The sequence below is a fragment of the Coturnix japonica genome, chromosome 3, assembly GCF_001577835.2.
Source record: "Coturnix japonica isolate 7356 chromosome 3, Coturnix japonica 2.1, whole genome shotgun sequence".
Lineage (NCBI taxonomy): Eukaryota > Metazoa > Chordata > Aves > Galliformes > Phasianidae > Coturnix > Coturnix japonica.
In genome coordinates, this window is record NC_029518.1 from 14,288,634 (window position 1) to 14,305,678 (window position 17,045).

Consider the following 17,045-nt stretch of genomic DNA (forward strand, 5'->3'; position numbering starts at 1 on the left):
CGCCGGATCCCGCTCATGCGCAGCGCCCTGTGTGCGGCGGCGCCGCCATTGTAGTAGCTCGCGGTTAGGGCGACCAGGCCTGACTGAGCCATGTCGGGGTCCGCGGGCTCCGGCGGCACCACCGGCTCGGCGAGGAAACGGATCATGAAGGAGGAAGACATGACCAAGGTGGAGTTCGAGACGAGCGAGGAGGTGGACGTGACGCCCACGTTCGACACGATGGGGCTGAGGGAGGACCTGCTGCGCGGCATCTACGCCTACGGTGCGCGGCGGGAAGGCCGAGGCGGTGTGGGGGAAGGGGGGGAGGAAAATGGCGGCGTTGCGCTGTAACAGCCATGTCCTGCAGGGTTCGAGAAGCCGTCGGCCATCCAGCAGAGAGCCATCAAGCAGATCATCAAGGGACGAGACGTGATCGCGCAGTACGTGGGCCGGGGGGGAGGGATGCGGGGGAGGGGTGGGTGCTACCTCCGGAACGGCAGAGAGTTCACTACACCTCTGTTCTCAGGTCACAGTCGGGAACAGGGAAAACGGCCACGTTCTCCATCTGTGTGCTGCAGTGCCTGGACATACAGGTAGGCCATACTTGGAACATGGCGGTTGTCTTTATGTGAGGGTGGTGAAACACCGGCACAGGTTGCCCAGAGGCTGTGGATGCCCCTCCCTGGAGTCATTCAAGGCCAGGCTGGATGGGGCTGTGAGCAGCCTGGTCTGGAGGGAGGTGTCCTGCCTATAGCAGGGGTTGGAATGAGGTGGTCTTAAAGGTCCCGTCCAGCAGGTCAAAGGAGGTGATCCTTCCCCTCTACTCTGCCCTGGTGAGGCCTCATCTGGAATATTGTGTCCAGTTCTGGGCTCCCCAGTACAAAAAAGACAGGGATCTCTTGGAAAGAGTCCAACGGAGGGCCACAAAGATGGTGAAGGGCCTGGAGCATCTCCCCTGTGAGGAGAGACTTAGGGAACTGGGTCTGTTTAGCCTTGAGAAAAGAAGGCTGAGAGGGGACTTGATCCAGGTTTATAAATACCTGAGGTGTGGGAGCCATAGTGGTGAGGCTGGTCTCTTTTCAGTAGTGCATGGGGATAAGACTAGGGGTAATGGGATGAAAGTACAGCATAGGAAGTTCCGCACGAATGTGTGGAAGAACTTCTTTACAGTGAGGGTGACGGAGCACTGGAACAGGCTGCCAAGGGGGGTGGTGGAGTCTCCTTCTCTGGAGATATTTAAGACCCACCTGGACACCAACCTCTGTGATGTGGTGTAGGGAGCCTGCTTTGGCAGGGAGGTTGGACTTGATGATCTCTAGAGGTCCCTTCCAACCCCTACAATTCTGTGATTCTATGTTTGCTTTCATTGGAGGGCTGAATCTATTTCTCTGGCATGCATTGTGTGGTCAGGCACAGTCTTATAACATAATGTAAGGGGCTATAAATGTGTAAGCACTCCATGCGGGAGCAGCTTTCTGGGTGTGCCGATGCAAAATTGTACCATTGATCATTCAGATGTGACAATTCAGGGTACTGTGGGCTCTATTCTGTTTGTTTCTGCTTGCACTGTACTTGCTATGTGATGAACTGCCGTGTGATCAACAGGTTCGCGAGACCCAGGCACTGATCTTAGCACCAACTCGAGAGCTGGCTGTGCAGATTCAGAAGGTAGGAACATGTGAATTACTGCCTGTACGGTACTTATAAAGACTGATGCAGATTCTCCAAGTGTTCCCCAGCAGAGCTAGAAGTGCAACTTTTGCTTTTCAAAGGAATGCGTTGTCCTGAATGGAATAAGAAATCCCAATGAAGGGCTGTTTCTCCCTTCTGTGTTATATCCATTGGTCCTTACAGGATGGGTTAGTTAGCAGTCTTAATGTTTTACGTATTCCTACCTGGATTTCTAAGTACAGTACTCTTTAAAAGTAGTTGTGATTCCTGGGATATAAACCAAATCCCCAGCCTTTGAAAGCCTGCCATAAGAGCTCAGTTGATTCATTATTTATGTCCAAATAGGGTCTTCTTGCTCTGGGAGACTACATGAATGTCCAGTGTCACGCCTGCATCGGGGGGACCAACGTGGGTGAAGATATCCGAAAGCTGGATTATGGGCAGCACGTTGTTGCTGGCACTCCAGGCCGGGTGTTTGGTAAGAGCTGGGAGACTGTGTGCTTCCATGTTCACACTTCAGTTGAGCCATGGGACCATCCTGCAAATTTAATGCATTTAGATTTGGAATAGCATGGAAACTGCATTTATTGTGATACCATCAGTGTATGCAGTGATGAAGAGCAACAAAGGGTAAATTCACTGTAGTAGTAGCTGGAAGAGATGAGAAAGCAAACATTGGGGAAAGAATTAGGATTATCTGTTTATCCCTTGCTTTTATTAACAAAGTGGTTGTTTACATCGTGCCATAGAAAACAATATTATTAATGGTGATAATATTGCAATCCTGGGCTTATCTCAGTGTTGTGGAAGAGATAGGAGCTGGGTCTGTTTGAGTCTCAAAACAAGAAACAGAATGCCCATGTAAAATGTCTGTCTTCTTCCTGCTTATAAGCTCCCTTCCACTACTGGAAGGCTGCAGTGAGGTCTCCCTGGAGCCTTCTCTTCTGTGTCCACTTCCCCTGGTTGCAGGGTGTATTGGGGAGCACTGTGGCACTTGGCTCTGCTTTTCCATCACCAAACACCAGTCTCTGTTGGCAACAGGGGAAGTGCCAGTCCCTCCTCCAGTGAAATGCACTGACAGCGGCTGGGAGCAGTGTAGGCTCACTTGCTTTCTGAGCCTTTTCATCTTACAAAGTGAAATCTTACAGATATGATCCGGCGACGAAGTTTAAGGACTCGTGCTATCAAAATGCTGGTTCTGGATGAAGCCGATGAAATGCTCAACAAAGGTGAAATTTTGATCTCCCTCGTACTTTTCTCTACTCACCTCTTTGAGGTTCTGATATTGTCTCAGTCAGTCAGTAGTCCTGGTTCTAAAACCAACTGGTTTTACCAAAGCCAGGGAATCACAGTTCTATTGTGTGCTGTAGGAAACAACTTAATATGCTTTGCTTAACTTGGTTATTGTGTCCTTTTCAGTAGTTACAAATTGTGGAGTGCTGGTTTTTGTATTGTACTGTGCAGCACAGCCATGTCACGCTGGGTCTGGGAGAACTGGGCAGAGATGAGCAATGGGTGATGCTGGCTGTACGATAAAAACACTTGGTGTTCTTACAGTGTAGGCCCGCTGCTGAATTCCAGTTTAAGCTGAAAGAAAAGGATATTCAGGAGAAAGCTGTGCCGACTTCCCAGTGCTAATTGATTTCCTTTTGCAGGTTTCAAGGAGCAGATTTATGATGTGTACAGATATTTACCTCCAGCCACGCAGGTGGTGCTGATCAGTGCCACTTTGCCTCATGAAATTCTGGAGATGACCAACAAATTCATGACAGACCCCATTCGCATCTTGGTGAAACGGTGAGTGAGTTTTCTTGGGAAGAGCAGTTCTTGTCTTACTCGTGTTCCTTCTCAGCACTGCAGTTCAAGTAGGTATTTACAGACATCTTCATGTTGCACTTTGCAGCAGGGGCAGCCTTGTCTCTCTGACTTTATCCTTGTCCATTTCTGTTTGCTGCTGCTCAGTCTGACTTCCCTCACCCTCCCAAGTACTGTAGTCTCTTCTGGAAGCCTGTCTTTCGTTCCTACTCAATTCCTGTGCTCCTCCATTAGACTTTTGTAGGTGTCTTCTATTGATATTATGGAGTATGGCTAGAAAGCTTAAAGCTGATTGGCCCTGAAGGCCCTAGGTGCACAGCTTATGTCTGGCACTGCAGCAAGTCCTTATGTGCTCAAGCTCAGCAGATGTCAGGAGGAATAAATGTAGGCAGCCTGATTGGAAAGGCCTCACCTTTGCCCAGTCTCTCACATTGCCCCAGTTAGCTCACTTCAGTCACTTTCTGCCCGGATGTTTGCATGAAAAAGCAAGAACAGAAATGTTTCCCTTTGAAGTTGTCTGCTTAGCGCAGAGAGGCTACTAAGTTCAAGCCTCTGTTGTGTGGGTCATGTTTGAAGCCTTTCTTAGAGCAGTTTTCTCCAGGGACTTCATAGAGGAACTTGAGTGTAGACCCAGCAATTCCTAGGGCGCTTGGGACAGCCACGTGAGCATCCAGCCCTCTTAGCTGCACTGTATGCACTCACCCACTTGCAGTGTCTTAAAGCTGTTCTTCTTTCCTAAAGTGATGAATTGACCCTCGAAGGAATCAAGCAGTTTTTTGTGGCTGTGGAGAGGGAAGAATGGAAGTTCGACACCTTGTGCGACCTGTATGACACGCTCACTATCACCCAGGCTGTCATCTTCTGTAACACCAAGAGAAAGGTACAGCAGCCACCAGATGGGCACGTTATCTCACTTGCAGAGGGAGACACAGGGGAAAATGCTGGGCCAAACCAAAGTGTCTGGTTGTTTCCCTGGTTGAGAACTGTCTGGTAAGAGCAGCAGTTAAATATGCCTTTAGGAGATGCCTGATGTAGACAGCAAGTTACAGGCAGACCTCATATAGTTGGCAGCAACTGCCTTTTTAGACCAGTAGGACTGATAAGGTACAAATGCACTTATTGGTTGTCATTCCTAAAAGAAAATCACTCTGAATGAATGCCCTTAATTCCTTTCCTTTCAGGGTTCATGGAACCCTGTCATATAGGTGATGCCCTAAAAGGACTATTTAGTTCCTTCAGCTCCAAAGCACTTGTTAAAGTCTCTCTCAGTCCTTGCCAGCACATATGTGCAAATATTCTCCAAACAGAACTAACACTTTTGGCTGATATGAGTAGATAGCTAAGCCAGGCTGTTCGGCTGTACACACAGGTAGACTGGCTCACAGAGAAAATGAGAGAAGCCAACTTCACTGTTTCATCCATGCATGGGGATATGCCACAGAAGGAGAGAGAGTCCATCATGAAAGAATTCAGATCTGGTGCAAGGTAAGCGATTTCAACAGTGTTGCTTACAGTATTGCTGCCTCAAGCAGGAGGTTTTATAGTGCCTCAAAGGAACCAGTCCCAGAAGTCTTTAAACCATCCCTTCTCCCAGGGTTTTGTTTCTGGGTTAGTTTGAAAATCAGAATTCTTGATTCCCATCCATCCCTCTGTGGTGTCTCAGAGATGGGAGATGGCCACTGTCCAAGTGGGATGGATGCTCATACATTTAAGCATAGAATTATCCCATTGTGTTTCTCTGAGGAGACTGGAAGTCAGTGCCTTTAAAATAAAGAATTGAAATACAAGACCAGAGCTGGCTTTGCACCATCTCATCACAGAAGTTTGGTGGTTCTGCACAGGACCAGCTTTCCCAGCAGTGCACTTGTGGAGGTGCAGTGGGGTGGGTGGGAGAGCAGGTGTTTGCAGCACTGGGCAGCCCAACTCGGCTCACACACGTGCTCAGTGACTGCCCCCTTCTGTTTGCAGCCGAGTCCTTATTTCAACAGACGTTTGGGCTAGAGGTCTGGATGTGCCTCAGGTTTCTCTGATCATCAATTACGACTTACCCAACAACAGAGAACTGTACATACACAGGTAAGCTTGGTGTTCACATCAGGGGAACGCGGCCGGATTACCCTTCTCCAGAGGGGCTTCATTCTTTCTCCTGCCTTTTCAGAATTGGCCGCTCAGGTCGATACGGCCGAAAAGGTGTAGCTATCAACTTCGTGAAGAACGACGACATCCGCATCCTGAGAGACATCGAGCAGTACTACTCCACCCAGATCGATGAGATGCCCATGAACGGTGAGTGCAGGCCTCAGGCTGCCGCTGCCCTCCTCTGTGTTGGGGCTGGTGCGCTGCACCTGAAAGAAAGGCTTTGTTTTGCCACTGGCTTTGTTCCCCAACCACAACCCCTTTCTCCTTCCCCTGGAGAGAAGCCCAGCAGTATGTGTGTTTTCCTACTGGGCCGCAGCTCTCAGCACACTCAGCGCATGCTTACTTTTTCTTATTCTTTCTCTTTTCAGTTGCTGATCTTATCTAAAGGTCTGCATTCACAAAGGAGTTGTGCTCATCACACCTTTCCTTAGCCCCCGTAATTATGTTTTGGACCCACCTCCATTTGTCAGACATATGTTCTTGAGTTGGAGTTGCAGTTGGAACTTGTGTAAATAATGTCTTTTATCCAGCCCATCTTTTTCAATAAAATTGAAATTTTACCATATCCTGTGCCTGATTTCTTTAACCCAGAACAGGAACAGGCAAAGTTTTGAGTTAGCGTTGAAGTTTGATGATATGTAGGTTCATAAGGTACAGTTTCCTGTTCTCCACCCCTTACAATTGCTGCAGCACATTAGCTGGCCCATCACCCCACATACCTGCTGGTTCAGACCATCCCCTGCACACACCAGCACTGACCTCAGGACAATAACCCATCCAATAACCAGCGTTCAAGGCCCCTTTAGTCTCCACACAATTCAAATGGGTCCCAGTGGCCCTGAGTCTGTAACAATAGGCCTGATCCCTCTGGCGGCCACAGGGAGAACAACATGTACATCCAACCACACTCTGCTTCAATACTCCAGGAGGTTGAACTATTGCTGTTGCTTCCAAAAAAATCACCTTGTTCCCTCACTCTTCCTGCCTTTGGATCCTCCCAGAAACATCCCACAGCAAGGTTTGCACAATTCCTAAGTGCTCTTAATGCATCAGTAACCCAAACCTTCAGCACTAGAGAGAGCAGAGGAAGGATGAAAATGACAATTATCCCCCCTGTTCTCCATGTCCTTTAATTATTTTGCTTTGTAGCTTCTCAGGGCAGGGTCTACCACCTTTCTCCCCACCCCACCACACACACACCTTTATACCAACAGTCCTCCTGCTACGTAAAGGGGAGAGGCCAGATCAAGACTTCCAGCCTCACTGACAGTCACTCTACATGGAGTTCTGCTCTCACCATCACTGCAGGGCATGGCACGGCCTCAGATATGACTCAGTTCTTACACTCTCCATCAAGGTACAAAGTAAGCATGGCACTCCAAGCCACCTTTGTGATTCCTCAGGTGTTTGACCAAGAAGAAAAACAGATTCAGCACGAGAGCAATAGGTTGTTTAAATAACAGTATTTAATCTGTACAGTTTCAGAGAAGATAGCATAAAATGCAACATTCCTACCTCATCTTCAGCATCATTCACCTGGAGCTGAGCCCTAATCTCCAGAGGACAGGTAACGACCACCAATCCCTAGCAGCTCCATAGGGTACAAAAGTCACAGTGCAATTGCTTTAGTTTAAACAGGTAAGTTTCCCTTCCTGCTGAAAGGGGAGCCTGATACAGCTCAAGCGTCGATGGAAATTCTTACTACTTCGGAATGAAGAAATAATAAAATACAAGCTATTGCACACAGTCATTTTCCAGCTGAAACTACAGCAGTTAACTGTTTAGCTGCCCTTATACTCCACGCATCCGAAAACACCTTAGCTGAGAGCTTAGTCAAGTGAAAACAGAGCCCGTAACGAGATTCCAGAACGATACAGTTGTCGGAGGGCAGAAGCTGACAAACAACTCGGTAAAGTCAAGAAGCGTGCTTCAGAAAAGCAGAAAGTTCTAAGGAGGGAGCGGGTAGGACCTGGACAGATGGCATCTGTCAGAGACGAGCGTGAAAGAAACATCAGCTTCAAGAGAAAGCCATGAAGTACAATAGACAATTTGTTTATATAATCGTCAGGATAAGTATTTGACATAGTTTATGTAGTAGAATACATACTTAAACATCTTTTAAAAATAAGCACGAATTTCATCTCATATATACACAACCGATTTTAATCGTGTACTGAAAATAAATTACAGGAAATAACTTTAAAATGCAACAGAAGACAAAGAGTTTCACAACAAACATTCCCACTGATTTTCCCAAGGGGGTGAGATTGCAGTGCTCAAGGCAGGTCAATATCACAAACATATCAAAAAACTCCAAGTTGTTGATGCATTCACACATTGACATGAGCCACAAACGTTCCCTCACAGGGACTGCACTGAGCTACCACAGAACCAGGTTTTGCCATAAACTACAAAACTTTGATACAAAATCGTATTTATATATTTATATTTCATATACATGCCCTATCTGTGATTTCTTAAAAAATAAAAACTAAACACGCTGTACAGACAATCCTAACTCATTGCTCGGTAGCTGTAGGCAACGTTTTTCAATGGAATTTCTTCCCCCGGTAGAATTAATGGCAACAGTATATACACGAAGGCTAAACTGCAGAAAAAGACAGCTCGGTTCTGATATGCACCTCCCTCTGGACCAGGTCTGCAAGGCCAAGGCAAGACACCAGATGCTCAGACCCACTGCCTCCCTTAGGAGCTACTCTGCCATCAGCGGTGTGAGGAACCAACGTATGCGTTTGTGTAACACTGGTATAAAAGGCAGTAAAGCGAGATGCATATCTAACGTAGTGGCTCTAAGTGGCTTCACCAACTCGATACACAGAAGCATTCCAGCCTTAGAGGTGGCAAAGTTGTGTTTGTAGAGCTAGGTACACCTGGGGAGAGCACAGCACCCCTCACACCGTCTGATCGCTACTATTCCCTGAAGTCATCTCCTGCAGAGGACAGGCTCCCACTATAAGCCAGACACTGCATCAACTCAAACGCTGGGGGTTGTGGTGGGGGGAGAAGTTCCCTCCCCCAAACACACCCCCCAAAACGCACACATGCATGGTTCACCAGGACTATGCTTAAAAACACACCCCTCCCACCCACCCCATCTCCATGGCACCAGTTTGTCTCGGAAGCAGAGCACTTGACAAACTTACTCTCCCCAGGTGATGGCAGCAATCTGTGAAGCCAGTCACACTAAACTACTTCTACAGTTGATTGTAAACTTTGGTTTATTTTTATTTTTATATATATTTTTTTATTGAGTTCTCATGGTACAGCAAGCATGTCTAGGATGAGAGGGCAGAGCTGAAGAGGAGATGTACTGTCAGTCTGTCTTTAGTCTGGCATGGTGAGACACCTGCTCGGTCAGGCCTGCTTTGATAGAGTTTCTAACAGACTGCCTCATATGATCCTCCACCAAATTATCACTCATGGGCTTCAACACCTGTGGAATGAGAAACGTGCAAAGAAACAAAAAAATGAGGTAACCAAAGAAAACAAAATATTAAAAAATATTAAAAAAACATAGAAAAAAGATGAGACTTGAAATAATGGAAAAAATTGGAATGCTGAAATCATGACACAATCCAGCATGAACTGAAACAAATGAGTTTTGCTGCTACGCTAATGAGGTTAAGTCAGTCGCATGCTATGAACACAAGTGATATCCCTCCTACACAGCAGTATTTCTCTGAATTCAAACCACTTTACAGTTCCTAGAAGGTGGATGTGCAATTCCATACCCTATATGCAGCATCAGTCTGGTATGGTTACAGCATTTATGCAGACCGGCCCAGACGGTCCAGCTTATTGTCCTATATGTGTAAGTTGTGAACACTTCAGATACAGAAAGAAAGTTAAAAATACTGGCTAGTTTTTCTTCTTGTTATTGTTGGATGAGAGTCGCTGTCGCGGCACTGATGTAAGAGCACGGCGAATTGTTCGGCATCTAAGGACTTCAAAGAGTTTGAAAAACACCTAGAACATGAATTGAGCTGTTAGGAAACGTGGCTCTCGGAAGGCAACAGGTACAGTCAGTTAAGGTCAGGAAAAATCTGATTGCCAGCAGCTTCTTACCTTCCTGGGATTCCTCTGAAGCATGGAGGGAAAAGAAAGAAAAATCAATAAAGAAGTCAATAGTAAGAGTATGGGATATAAGAAGAGCGACTCAGACCAGGACCTGTAAATGCTTTGCCCGTTACCATGATGTAGAACTGTAACAACAGAAAGAGAAAACTCTTTTGGAGAACACCCTCCTCTAGCCCATAAAAAGCTCCTGCTGCCATAGTGAGCGCTGCACAACCAAACCAGCTGACACCCTGCACTTCTCCTGCAGTGCTCTTCAGCTCCAAGCTCCAAAGCAAGAAGCTACGGCGGCACAGAAGAGCCTCAATTTTAACCACTAACCAAGCAGCGTAATTCAATTTAGTACATTTATTCATTTCCCTCCTTTTATTAGTAATCCACTTTCTCCAGTTACTTCAGAGTAATTATAACCATATATAGCTGCCACAGACAGGCTGAGTATACCGCTGCCTACAAAAAGCCTGGAACAAAGTCATTTGAGAGGTACAAGACTGCATCATCTCAAGAGGCTCCAGCTATCTGTTTTTGCTGCGCAGGACCTATTTTAGTACGATGGTGGGTCAATTCAGTCAGTCCTTTAACTGGTACTAAGAGCTCCAAAAGCACTTCCCTTTTGCTGGCACCCAACATAGCTGCTAGGAATGTTCCAAAAGCTACTTGGAAGAGTTGGTCAAGATCTTCACACTGGTTGTAGTGGGACAGCTGTGTTAACTACATTGAGACAACAAGATCTTTGTACAGAGGCCTGTGGTACTCTTGAAACTCAAGTCCTCTTGTTCTTTTAGAAACTTGTCTAACAGCCATCATAACAACTGTGCTATCTGAAGTACCACACACAGCATGAGTCTTCCATGAAGAGGCAGACACTTGGTGTACAGCTACCACAAGTCTGTCTGGTCACTCATCGGCCATCTTCCTTGAGGTCTAATTAAATCCTCCAGAGTCACACCATCAGGTGAAACACAAAAGGGCAGCACTGTTTCCACCATCCACATTTCTTCAACCATTGGAAATATTTTACCCAGCTCATCCATAGCGCAAGCCTGCCACTTTAAACTTACCTTTAAAAGCGGAATCTTTCTGCTTCAAGAATTAATTACATTTTTAAAGAGTGCCTCCACTCTTACCACTCAAGCATCCAGTAATGCCTGTAACATTCCTGTGCTAGCATTCCCTGTACGCCCTCCTACTGAAGAAAGCAGTCACTTTTCTAAGCTAGTTTTCCCTTCAGCAAAACTAGCATTCTCCGTTAAGTCTACACCAGCTTTTCACTCACAGCAATGAACAGAAACTATTTTATATGTTTGCTCAGAAAAAGATTTTTCATGAAAATAGATACCAACCTGTTCCCATATAGCTTCAGCGATCTGATCAATGGCTGTTCCAACTTCTCTGAATTCCCCAGAGTACTTAACGTATGCCCAAGTACAAAAGGATATAAGAGCCATCCCCAGCACAAGATTACACAGGGTAGCTATGGAGTTCATACCAAGGAACCCAGTCAGTCCTGAGATTATATACATGGCAAACATGACTGCAAATAGAGTGGCAGGGGTACGAGCAGCATAAAATATGTTTTTGCCATCGTTGTGCTTCACAAAGTTTGCATAGATCTCGTCAATTTCTGCCTCAAGCTGTTCCTGGTAGCGCCGACAGAACTCCTCCCCTCCCATCTTCTTCACGGAGCAGAACTGCTTGACAGCTGACTCTTTGAAATCCTGGTGCTTTCGCTCAAGATCCGATGGGGCAATATAAGGCTTATCTCCTCCACAAATCTGCAAGAACAATCAGAGGTGGTGTCAACACATAAAGCATCTGTCCTGTACAGAAAGTAAACCTACTCCTTGCTGCTTACCCCTCAAACCACTATCAGACTGGATCCTGTAATTTTCTTCTGTAAGGTCTGGAGTCCCATTCCAAGGGAAGCAGCTAAAAGTACTCTGCATCATGGACCAGCAAATGACTCAACTGTCTGATCATATACAAAGCCATAGCACATAGCAGAGCTGATATTTTCACTATTCCCCTTCAGGCAAGCCCAGAAGGAGAGGACTTCAATTACACTGTAATTTCCTGTAATGGAGAGGCGAAACAAGGAACATCCAGAAGCAGAGGAAGGTTAAAATAGCGCTCTGAAGCCATCTCCTCAGCTTTTTAGTTCAGACTACCCACCCCAATGAGAGGTTCAGCAATGAATTTGGACAAATGGGGTGGATTTTGCCCACTCATTAACTTCTTATTTATTACTGCCACTCGCAGGCTCCAGGGAACTTACCAGGTGATATGAATTAACAAGAACTAGCTGCTGACAGCATCTTTAGCCTGTTCTTCCCTAGACTGTCCTCTAGGACAGTTGATTCAGATCAACTTGAGACAGCAAGTTTCTGCTGAAGGGAAGAGAACAGATGGACTCAGATGGATACCTGCGATGAGGACACCCATCATCTTCCTCTCCCTAAATAAGCATGGGTGTGAAAATGGTTACATACTTAAGGACTACTCTGTAGCAGTGATGTGCGATCTCATAAGGGCTGCAATCAGAATACCTAAAACACAGATCAGAACTGCTCAGATGAGTTCTGACTCCTTGGGTCCCTTACAGTCAGACTACGTCTAAAGACTGAAGATTCTTTCCATATTACCTCAAACTACAGCCTTCCTCCTCTGCCACAAAGAAAGACTTATCACAGAGCTCGTCAACTCATTCTTCAAACACAACTTTAAATTTCTCCTGGTGCTGTTCCTTGAGCTGGACATAGAAAAGAACACTTTCTCAGAGTACAGCGTATTCCTTCTGCCTCACAAGACACATGGCTTCACTGGCTGGCTTCTGCAAAGCAAATCTCACTGTCAAAATCCTGACACCATCGCCCCATAGCTGTCCCTCGCTCAAGTTCAATAAGCACCGTCCTGCTTTTTGCTTATTACAGTTCTCCATAGCTGGAAAGCTCCCTGGAAAACAGTTACTATTCTCTCAGTTTCCAAAAACGTCTTTCCACATTCCCCAGAGCACTGTAATACGAGGAGCTCCTTATGCACCAAAACCACTGTGTGCCAAGGCAAACAGTACCATTGTTCTCTTGCTCTTTGTGTGCCTGCACTTGCTATTCCTTATATCTAAGGTCATTAAGGGAAGAGTGTTTACGCATACTCAGAAAAAGAGGGGTTTGGCTCATGAGGAGAGCTCAAGGCACTACAGTGTGAAATACCCACACATAACCCACTCTTAAGACTCATTCCTAAAAAGAGAAGTTTCAAAGCTGAGTCACATTAAGAGCATTTGGGAGTTCTGGATAAAAGCTGATTTAAGATATTTGTGTTTTTATCTCTACAGCAATATAAAAATATACAATACTGAGGGAAATTACTATGGAAACACGAGTCTGTTTAGGAGAACATTTGTTTCTATTTATTCCGTGCTTCAAGTAAGAAGTCTTACAACTATGGTATCTTAGTAGCCAACAAAAAGTCAAGGCAGGAAAACAGACTGGGCTTTTTTTCTTTCCTTCAAATACACAACACATCAATTATTTCAAGAGATATTCCAAAAATGGAAACAAATGAAGGAGTCCCTCTACATCGGCATTCTCAGCTCAGTCTGCTAACAGATGAAACTGCCTAGCCTGCCATTAGCACTGGGTCTTATTCTAACTTCAAAACAGAAAGCTACTTCAGTGATTAAGACCAGAATTTGGCTGCTTAGTGGGGAGCTATGCTTGTAGCACGTTATCACACCCACTGGTTTACTCCCAATTTAAAGTGTCACAATAAGTATAGTCTCATTAAGCTTTAAGATACACAACTGCTTTCAGAATTTGCTGTGATAAAAACCTCACATAACAATATGAAGTTCATCTATATAAGTTACTTACTTCAAAAGAAAAAGCCAGTAGGAAACTACATACATAATTTTGGTATTTCAAGGGTTTGCTTAAAAGGATTTTAATCTAAACATTTGACAGCTGATAGACATTGCTACTCAAAACTGTGAAACTGCACTGGAACTCTACTGTCAGGTGTGCCCTTACGCACCACATCTCCTCACTTACCCATCCAGTTAATGTTGTAGATCTTTAAGATGTGTCAGGAGCAGCAGCAGGAATCCACAGGTGGCTTCTTACTCCCATTCCCACACCTCCCCAATTCCTATCTCAAAGAATCCCAGGTAGATACACTGCATCAGACACGTAGCCTCAGTGCAAGAGTCAGAAAAAATACAAATCCTGGCTAGACTACTTTTTCCCCATTAACACACTCCTAGTTTACACCAAACAACACTAAATCAGAAGGTCTGTATTTACATTCAGTTAGAGAAAGTTTTGTTACCATACCTGCTCCATGCCTTTACTGTACAAGTCTTTTGCTCCAGCCACAGCAGCAAGATTGTTTGCCTCGGCTGTTGCCTAGAAAACATTGAGAACGACATATCACTACAGCACTACCAGCTACTTATACACATGAATCTGCACTGTCCAACATACCCCAGCAACCACCATCAAACACAAAGACTGCCAAGAAAATGCCCTGCACAAACAAGTGAAGGTTGATGATACACATTAAGACACGTAACAGACTAGGAGAAGGGTTTTTTCAGCTAATACAACTATAAACAATCTCCCATGTGCTTATGCAGGCTTGTCACTGTGAGCAGTTTCTTCTGAATGTTCTACCATTAAAAAGCAAATAAGGATTTCTAAACTGTTAAACATTAACCCATTAACCCTGATAGATCACTGCCTGTGAGGAAAGCTGCAAGCTGGTATAATTTCTGTATTATCTATGTGCAGTTTTGGTGTCAATCTGTAAGAACTTACACTACTTTCAAACTGTGTCACATCAGGGACAGTTGTTCTAGCTCATACTGCAAGATGTCGTCTTCTTTACCTCTCAGCCACATTTATAGCGTGTTAATTAGAGGACACTGTAACCACCTTTGTTTCATCCTCAACCACCCACTCTCCTCACTGAAGCCTCAAAAATTGGTTCCTCAACTATTCTGAGTATTTACTTACCCTTCGTGTCTTAATGAAGCAACACTAAAAGCTTAATTTTAACCATTTCATGTGTGTAATATTTTTTAACTGGCTCTAGAGTCTGTACTTTGTAGAAGACTCTTCATCTCAAAATCTAAATGCTCATCACATGGCTTTATACAATCACTACATCTTCAAGTCACTTTATAGCTGATTACACCTTCTTTAGATCAACACAGAAAGGAAAGTTCAGTGTCTGATCTTTGTTGCACATGTTTGTTTGTTAGGAGCCCAACACTGTGAGGCAGTAGTATTAGCTGCACTACTATAATCTTTCTCCATTTTGTCTACTATAGCTGATACTAAAAGCCCTCTGAATACTGTCTGAAAGGCACTGACAGAAGAGCAAGTTATTAAAGGAAACTTATGCCTGCAATTGAAGCAGCTAAAAAAGAAATAATGGCCCCTGCTTCATTTGCTTTCAAAGCACACAGTTCCTTCAAGAACTACAAATGTGTGTGTGGAAGCTTCACATTCCCAGGGGTCACGACCAGGACTTATGAAACACATATCATCTTCTATCTTATTTGAAAGAAAACAAAATACCTGCAGCATAGACTTTGGATGAGGTAGCTCCTCTCCTTGATAGATTTTAATGTAAGCCTAGAACAAAAAAAGAAAAGGTTTCTTACTCCTTAAGCACGTGAGTGAGAGGGAAAGAAAAGGGATTATATAAAGACAAAGCTCATGAATTATTACTTTGTCATAACGCTAAATACTCCGCTAAACAAGTTTCTCCACACAAAAAAAAATCTGTCAGTTGTCCATCTATCCCCATTGCTTTACATTTCAGAAGCCTAACATGAAGTTGCTATAATCTCCAGTTTTACTACACTGAAGCAGTACTTTCTTTTAACAAAGCATTTCAAGTAACATGCTCATACTGGGATTAAAAATAAGCTGTTCATCTCTATCAAAATGGTTCTCTTTCAATAGCCACTGGCAGGCTTTTCTTAACATGCAAGCACCAATAAACTATGAAATTTGGCTTTTTTTTCCCCCCCTAGACTCTTTGGTAGCTATTTTCTCCAAGTAAAAACCCTTAGGTTTCCAACTCAGAGTTCATGATTTCAGCTTTAGATCCAGACACAAGGAAACATTTCTCAAGTTATGCAGAGTGTATCCACAGTATCCTGTAAAACTGTACCCATATTGGCTACTGAAACATGAATTAGACTGATTTTCAACCACCAAGATTTCACACTCAGTTTTGGGATGCACACCTTTTCAAACTGCCATTGAATACGTACTCCCTGAACCATATGGGATCAAGCCTTACTAAAGAATACAATGGCTCAAGTGATATACAGCCATGTAAACACCAAGAGACTGAGCACATCAGCTTCAGAGTTGATTTTACGCTTGTCAGAGCATCCATGAGTATTGCATCCCACATCATGCCTTCCATAGAGCACCTTCTTCTAAGCATACATAAAGCAATATCTTTTAAGTGTTAGAGTTCTGGTCTCAGATTCCACCCTATGTAAGTACTTCCATAACACCAGCTGACTTGTCTTCAACATGCATCCCCAGAGGCAGTAATGAAAATTAATGTCAATGGGGATGCTACTTCCTCATATGAAGCCAGCTAAGTCCTTCCAATTCAAGAAGAGCTACACACCAGAGCAATTCCTGGTGATGTGGGAATCATGCTAATCAATGAAAGCCAAAAAAAAACAACACCCAACCACATAAATCCAGATAAATTAGATTCCCAAAATAGTAAAAGCAAAGAAAAAAAAAATCTCTGCCTAATGGAACTTGAGGTATTTCAGCTTATTGACAAAAAATAATTGCTAACAGGAGATTGCTAGAAGCTATTTTGTTAAGCTGTGTGCCAGTTCTGGAAAGTCAGAATAACAAAATGAAAGTAAAACTGAGATGATCAGTGAATGTCAGCCTAGATACCTTTATCTTCACTGGGAACAAGATATCCTAAAATTAGAATATTTTCTTTCAAGCCATTAACAAAAATAATTAGCATGAGTTTGCTTACCTTGAAGTATTCTACAAGATCTCTACAGGTCACCTTGGATCCACTAATCTCTTTTTCTACCAAGTTTTCAGGGGCAAGCAGTAATGGTACCAAGTTCCGCAGCTCTTTCTTAAAATCTTCATCTATATCTGGAAAAATTCAGTTTCAGAAAACAGTCGTTAGTTTTCTTTTCAATCTTACACTTCCTAAAGGAACGCTGATAACCCATAACCCTTAAAATACCAGTACAACTGCTTTTTGGTCTGTTTTTTTTTGTTTTTTTTTTTTCTCCCCCCCAAGTCTTAAATACATGCTACAGCTTCAGCTCCAATAAGTTC

General features: G+C 44.2%; 2 protein-coding genes across 7 annotated transcripts in view; one reads left to right on the forward strand and one right to left on the reverse strand.

Annotated features, from left to right (window-relative positions):
* Positions 1-7: 7 nt before the first annotated feature.
* EIF4A3 (eukaryotic translation initiation factor 4A3) lies at positions 8-6,169 on the forward strand. Its single transcript, XM_015857031.1, has 12 exons — positions 8-262; positions 347-419; positions 506-572; positions 1,585-1,647; positions 1,996-2,128; positions 2,799-2,879; positions 3,306-3,447; positions 4,207-4,345; positions 4,835-4,950; positions 5,434-5,541; positions 5,624-5,751; positions 5,973-6,169. Exons 1-12 carry the CDS (start codon positions 91-93, stop codon positions 5,987-5,989), a joined length of 1,239 nt encoding a protein of 412 aa, XP_015712517.1. The 5' UTR covers positions 8-90; the 3' UTR covers positions 5,990-6,169.
* Positions 6,170-7,052: 883 nt separating this feature from the next.
* The window catches only part of ATL2 (atlastin GTPase 2), a 36,316-nt gene continuing 26,323 nt past the window's right edge, over positions 7,053-17,045 (reverse strand). For 4 of the 6 annotated variants that reach the window (XM_015857105.2, XM_032443677.1, XM_015857107.2 and 1 more), the window contains 6 exons: positions 16,729-16,856; positions 15,279-15,335; positions 14,031-14,102; positions 11,043-11,474; positions 9,691-9,705; positions 7,053-9,591 (listed from right to left, as the gene is read on the reverse strand). In XM_015857105.2, the coding sequence (XP_015712591.1) occupies positions 9,484-9,591; positions 9,691-9,705; positions 11,043-11,474; positions 14,031-14,102; positions 15,279-15,335; positions 16,729-16,856 (812 nt within the window). In that variant the 3' untranslated portion in view covers positions 7,053-9,483. The remainder of the gene's footprint in view (positions 9,592-9,690; positions 9,706-11,042; positions 11,475-14,030; positions 14,103-15,278; positions 15,336-16,728; positions 16,857-17,045) is intronic. The other 2 variants (XM_032443676.1, XM_015857106.1) reach the window with 2 other exon arrangements.

Coding starts and splice junctions, on each gene's coding strand:
- EIF4A3 (XM_015857031.1), top strand. CDS start 91: ATGTCGGGGTCCGCGGGCTCCGGCGGCACCACCGGCTCGGCGAGGAAA. Junction 263..346: donor GCGCGGCATCTACGCCTACG/GTGCGCGGCGGG, acceptor CATGTCCTGCAG/GGTTCGAGAAGCCGTCGGCC. Junction 4,951..5,433: donor GAATTCAGATCTGGTGCAAG/GTAAGCGATTTC, acceptor TTCTGTTTGCAG/CCGAGTCCTTATTTCAACAG.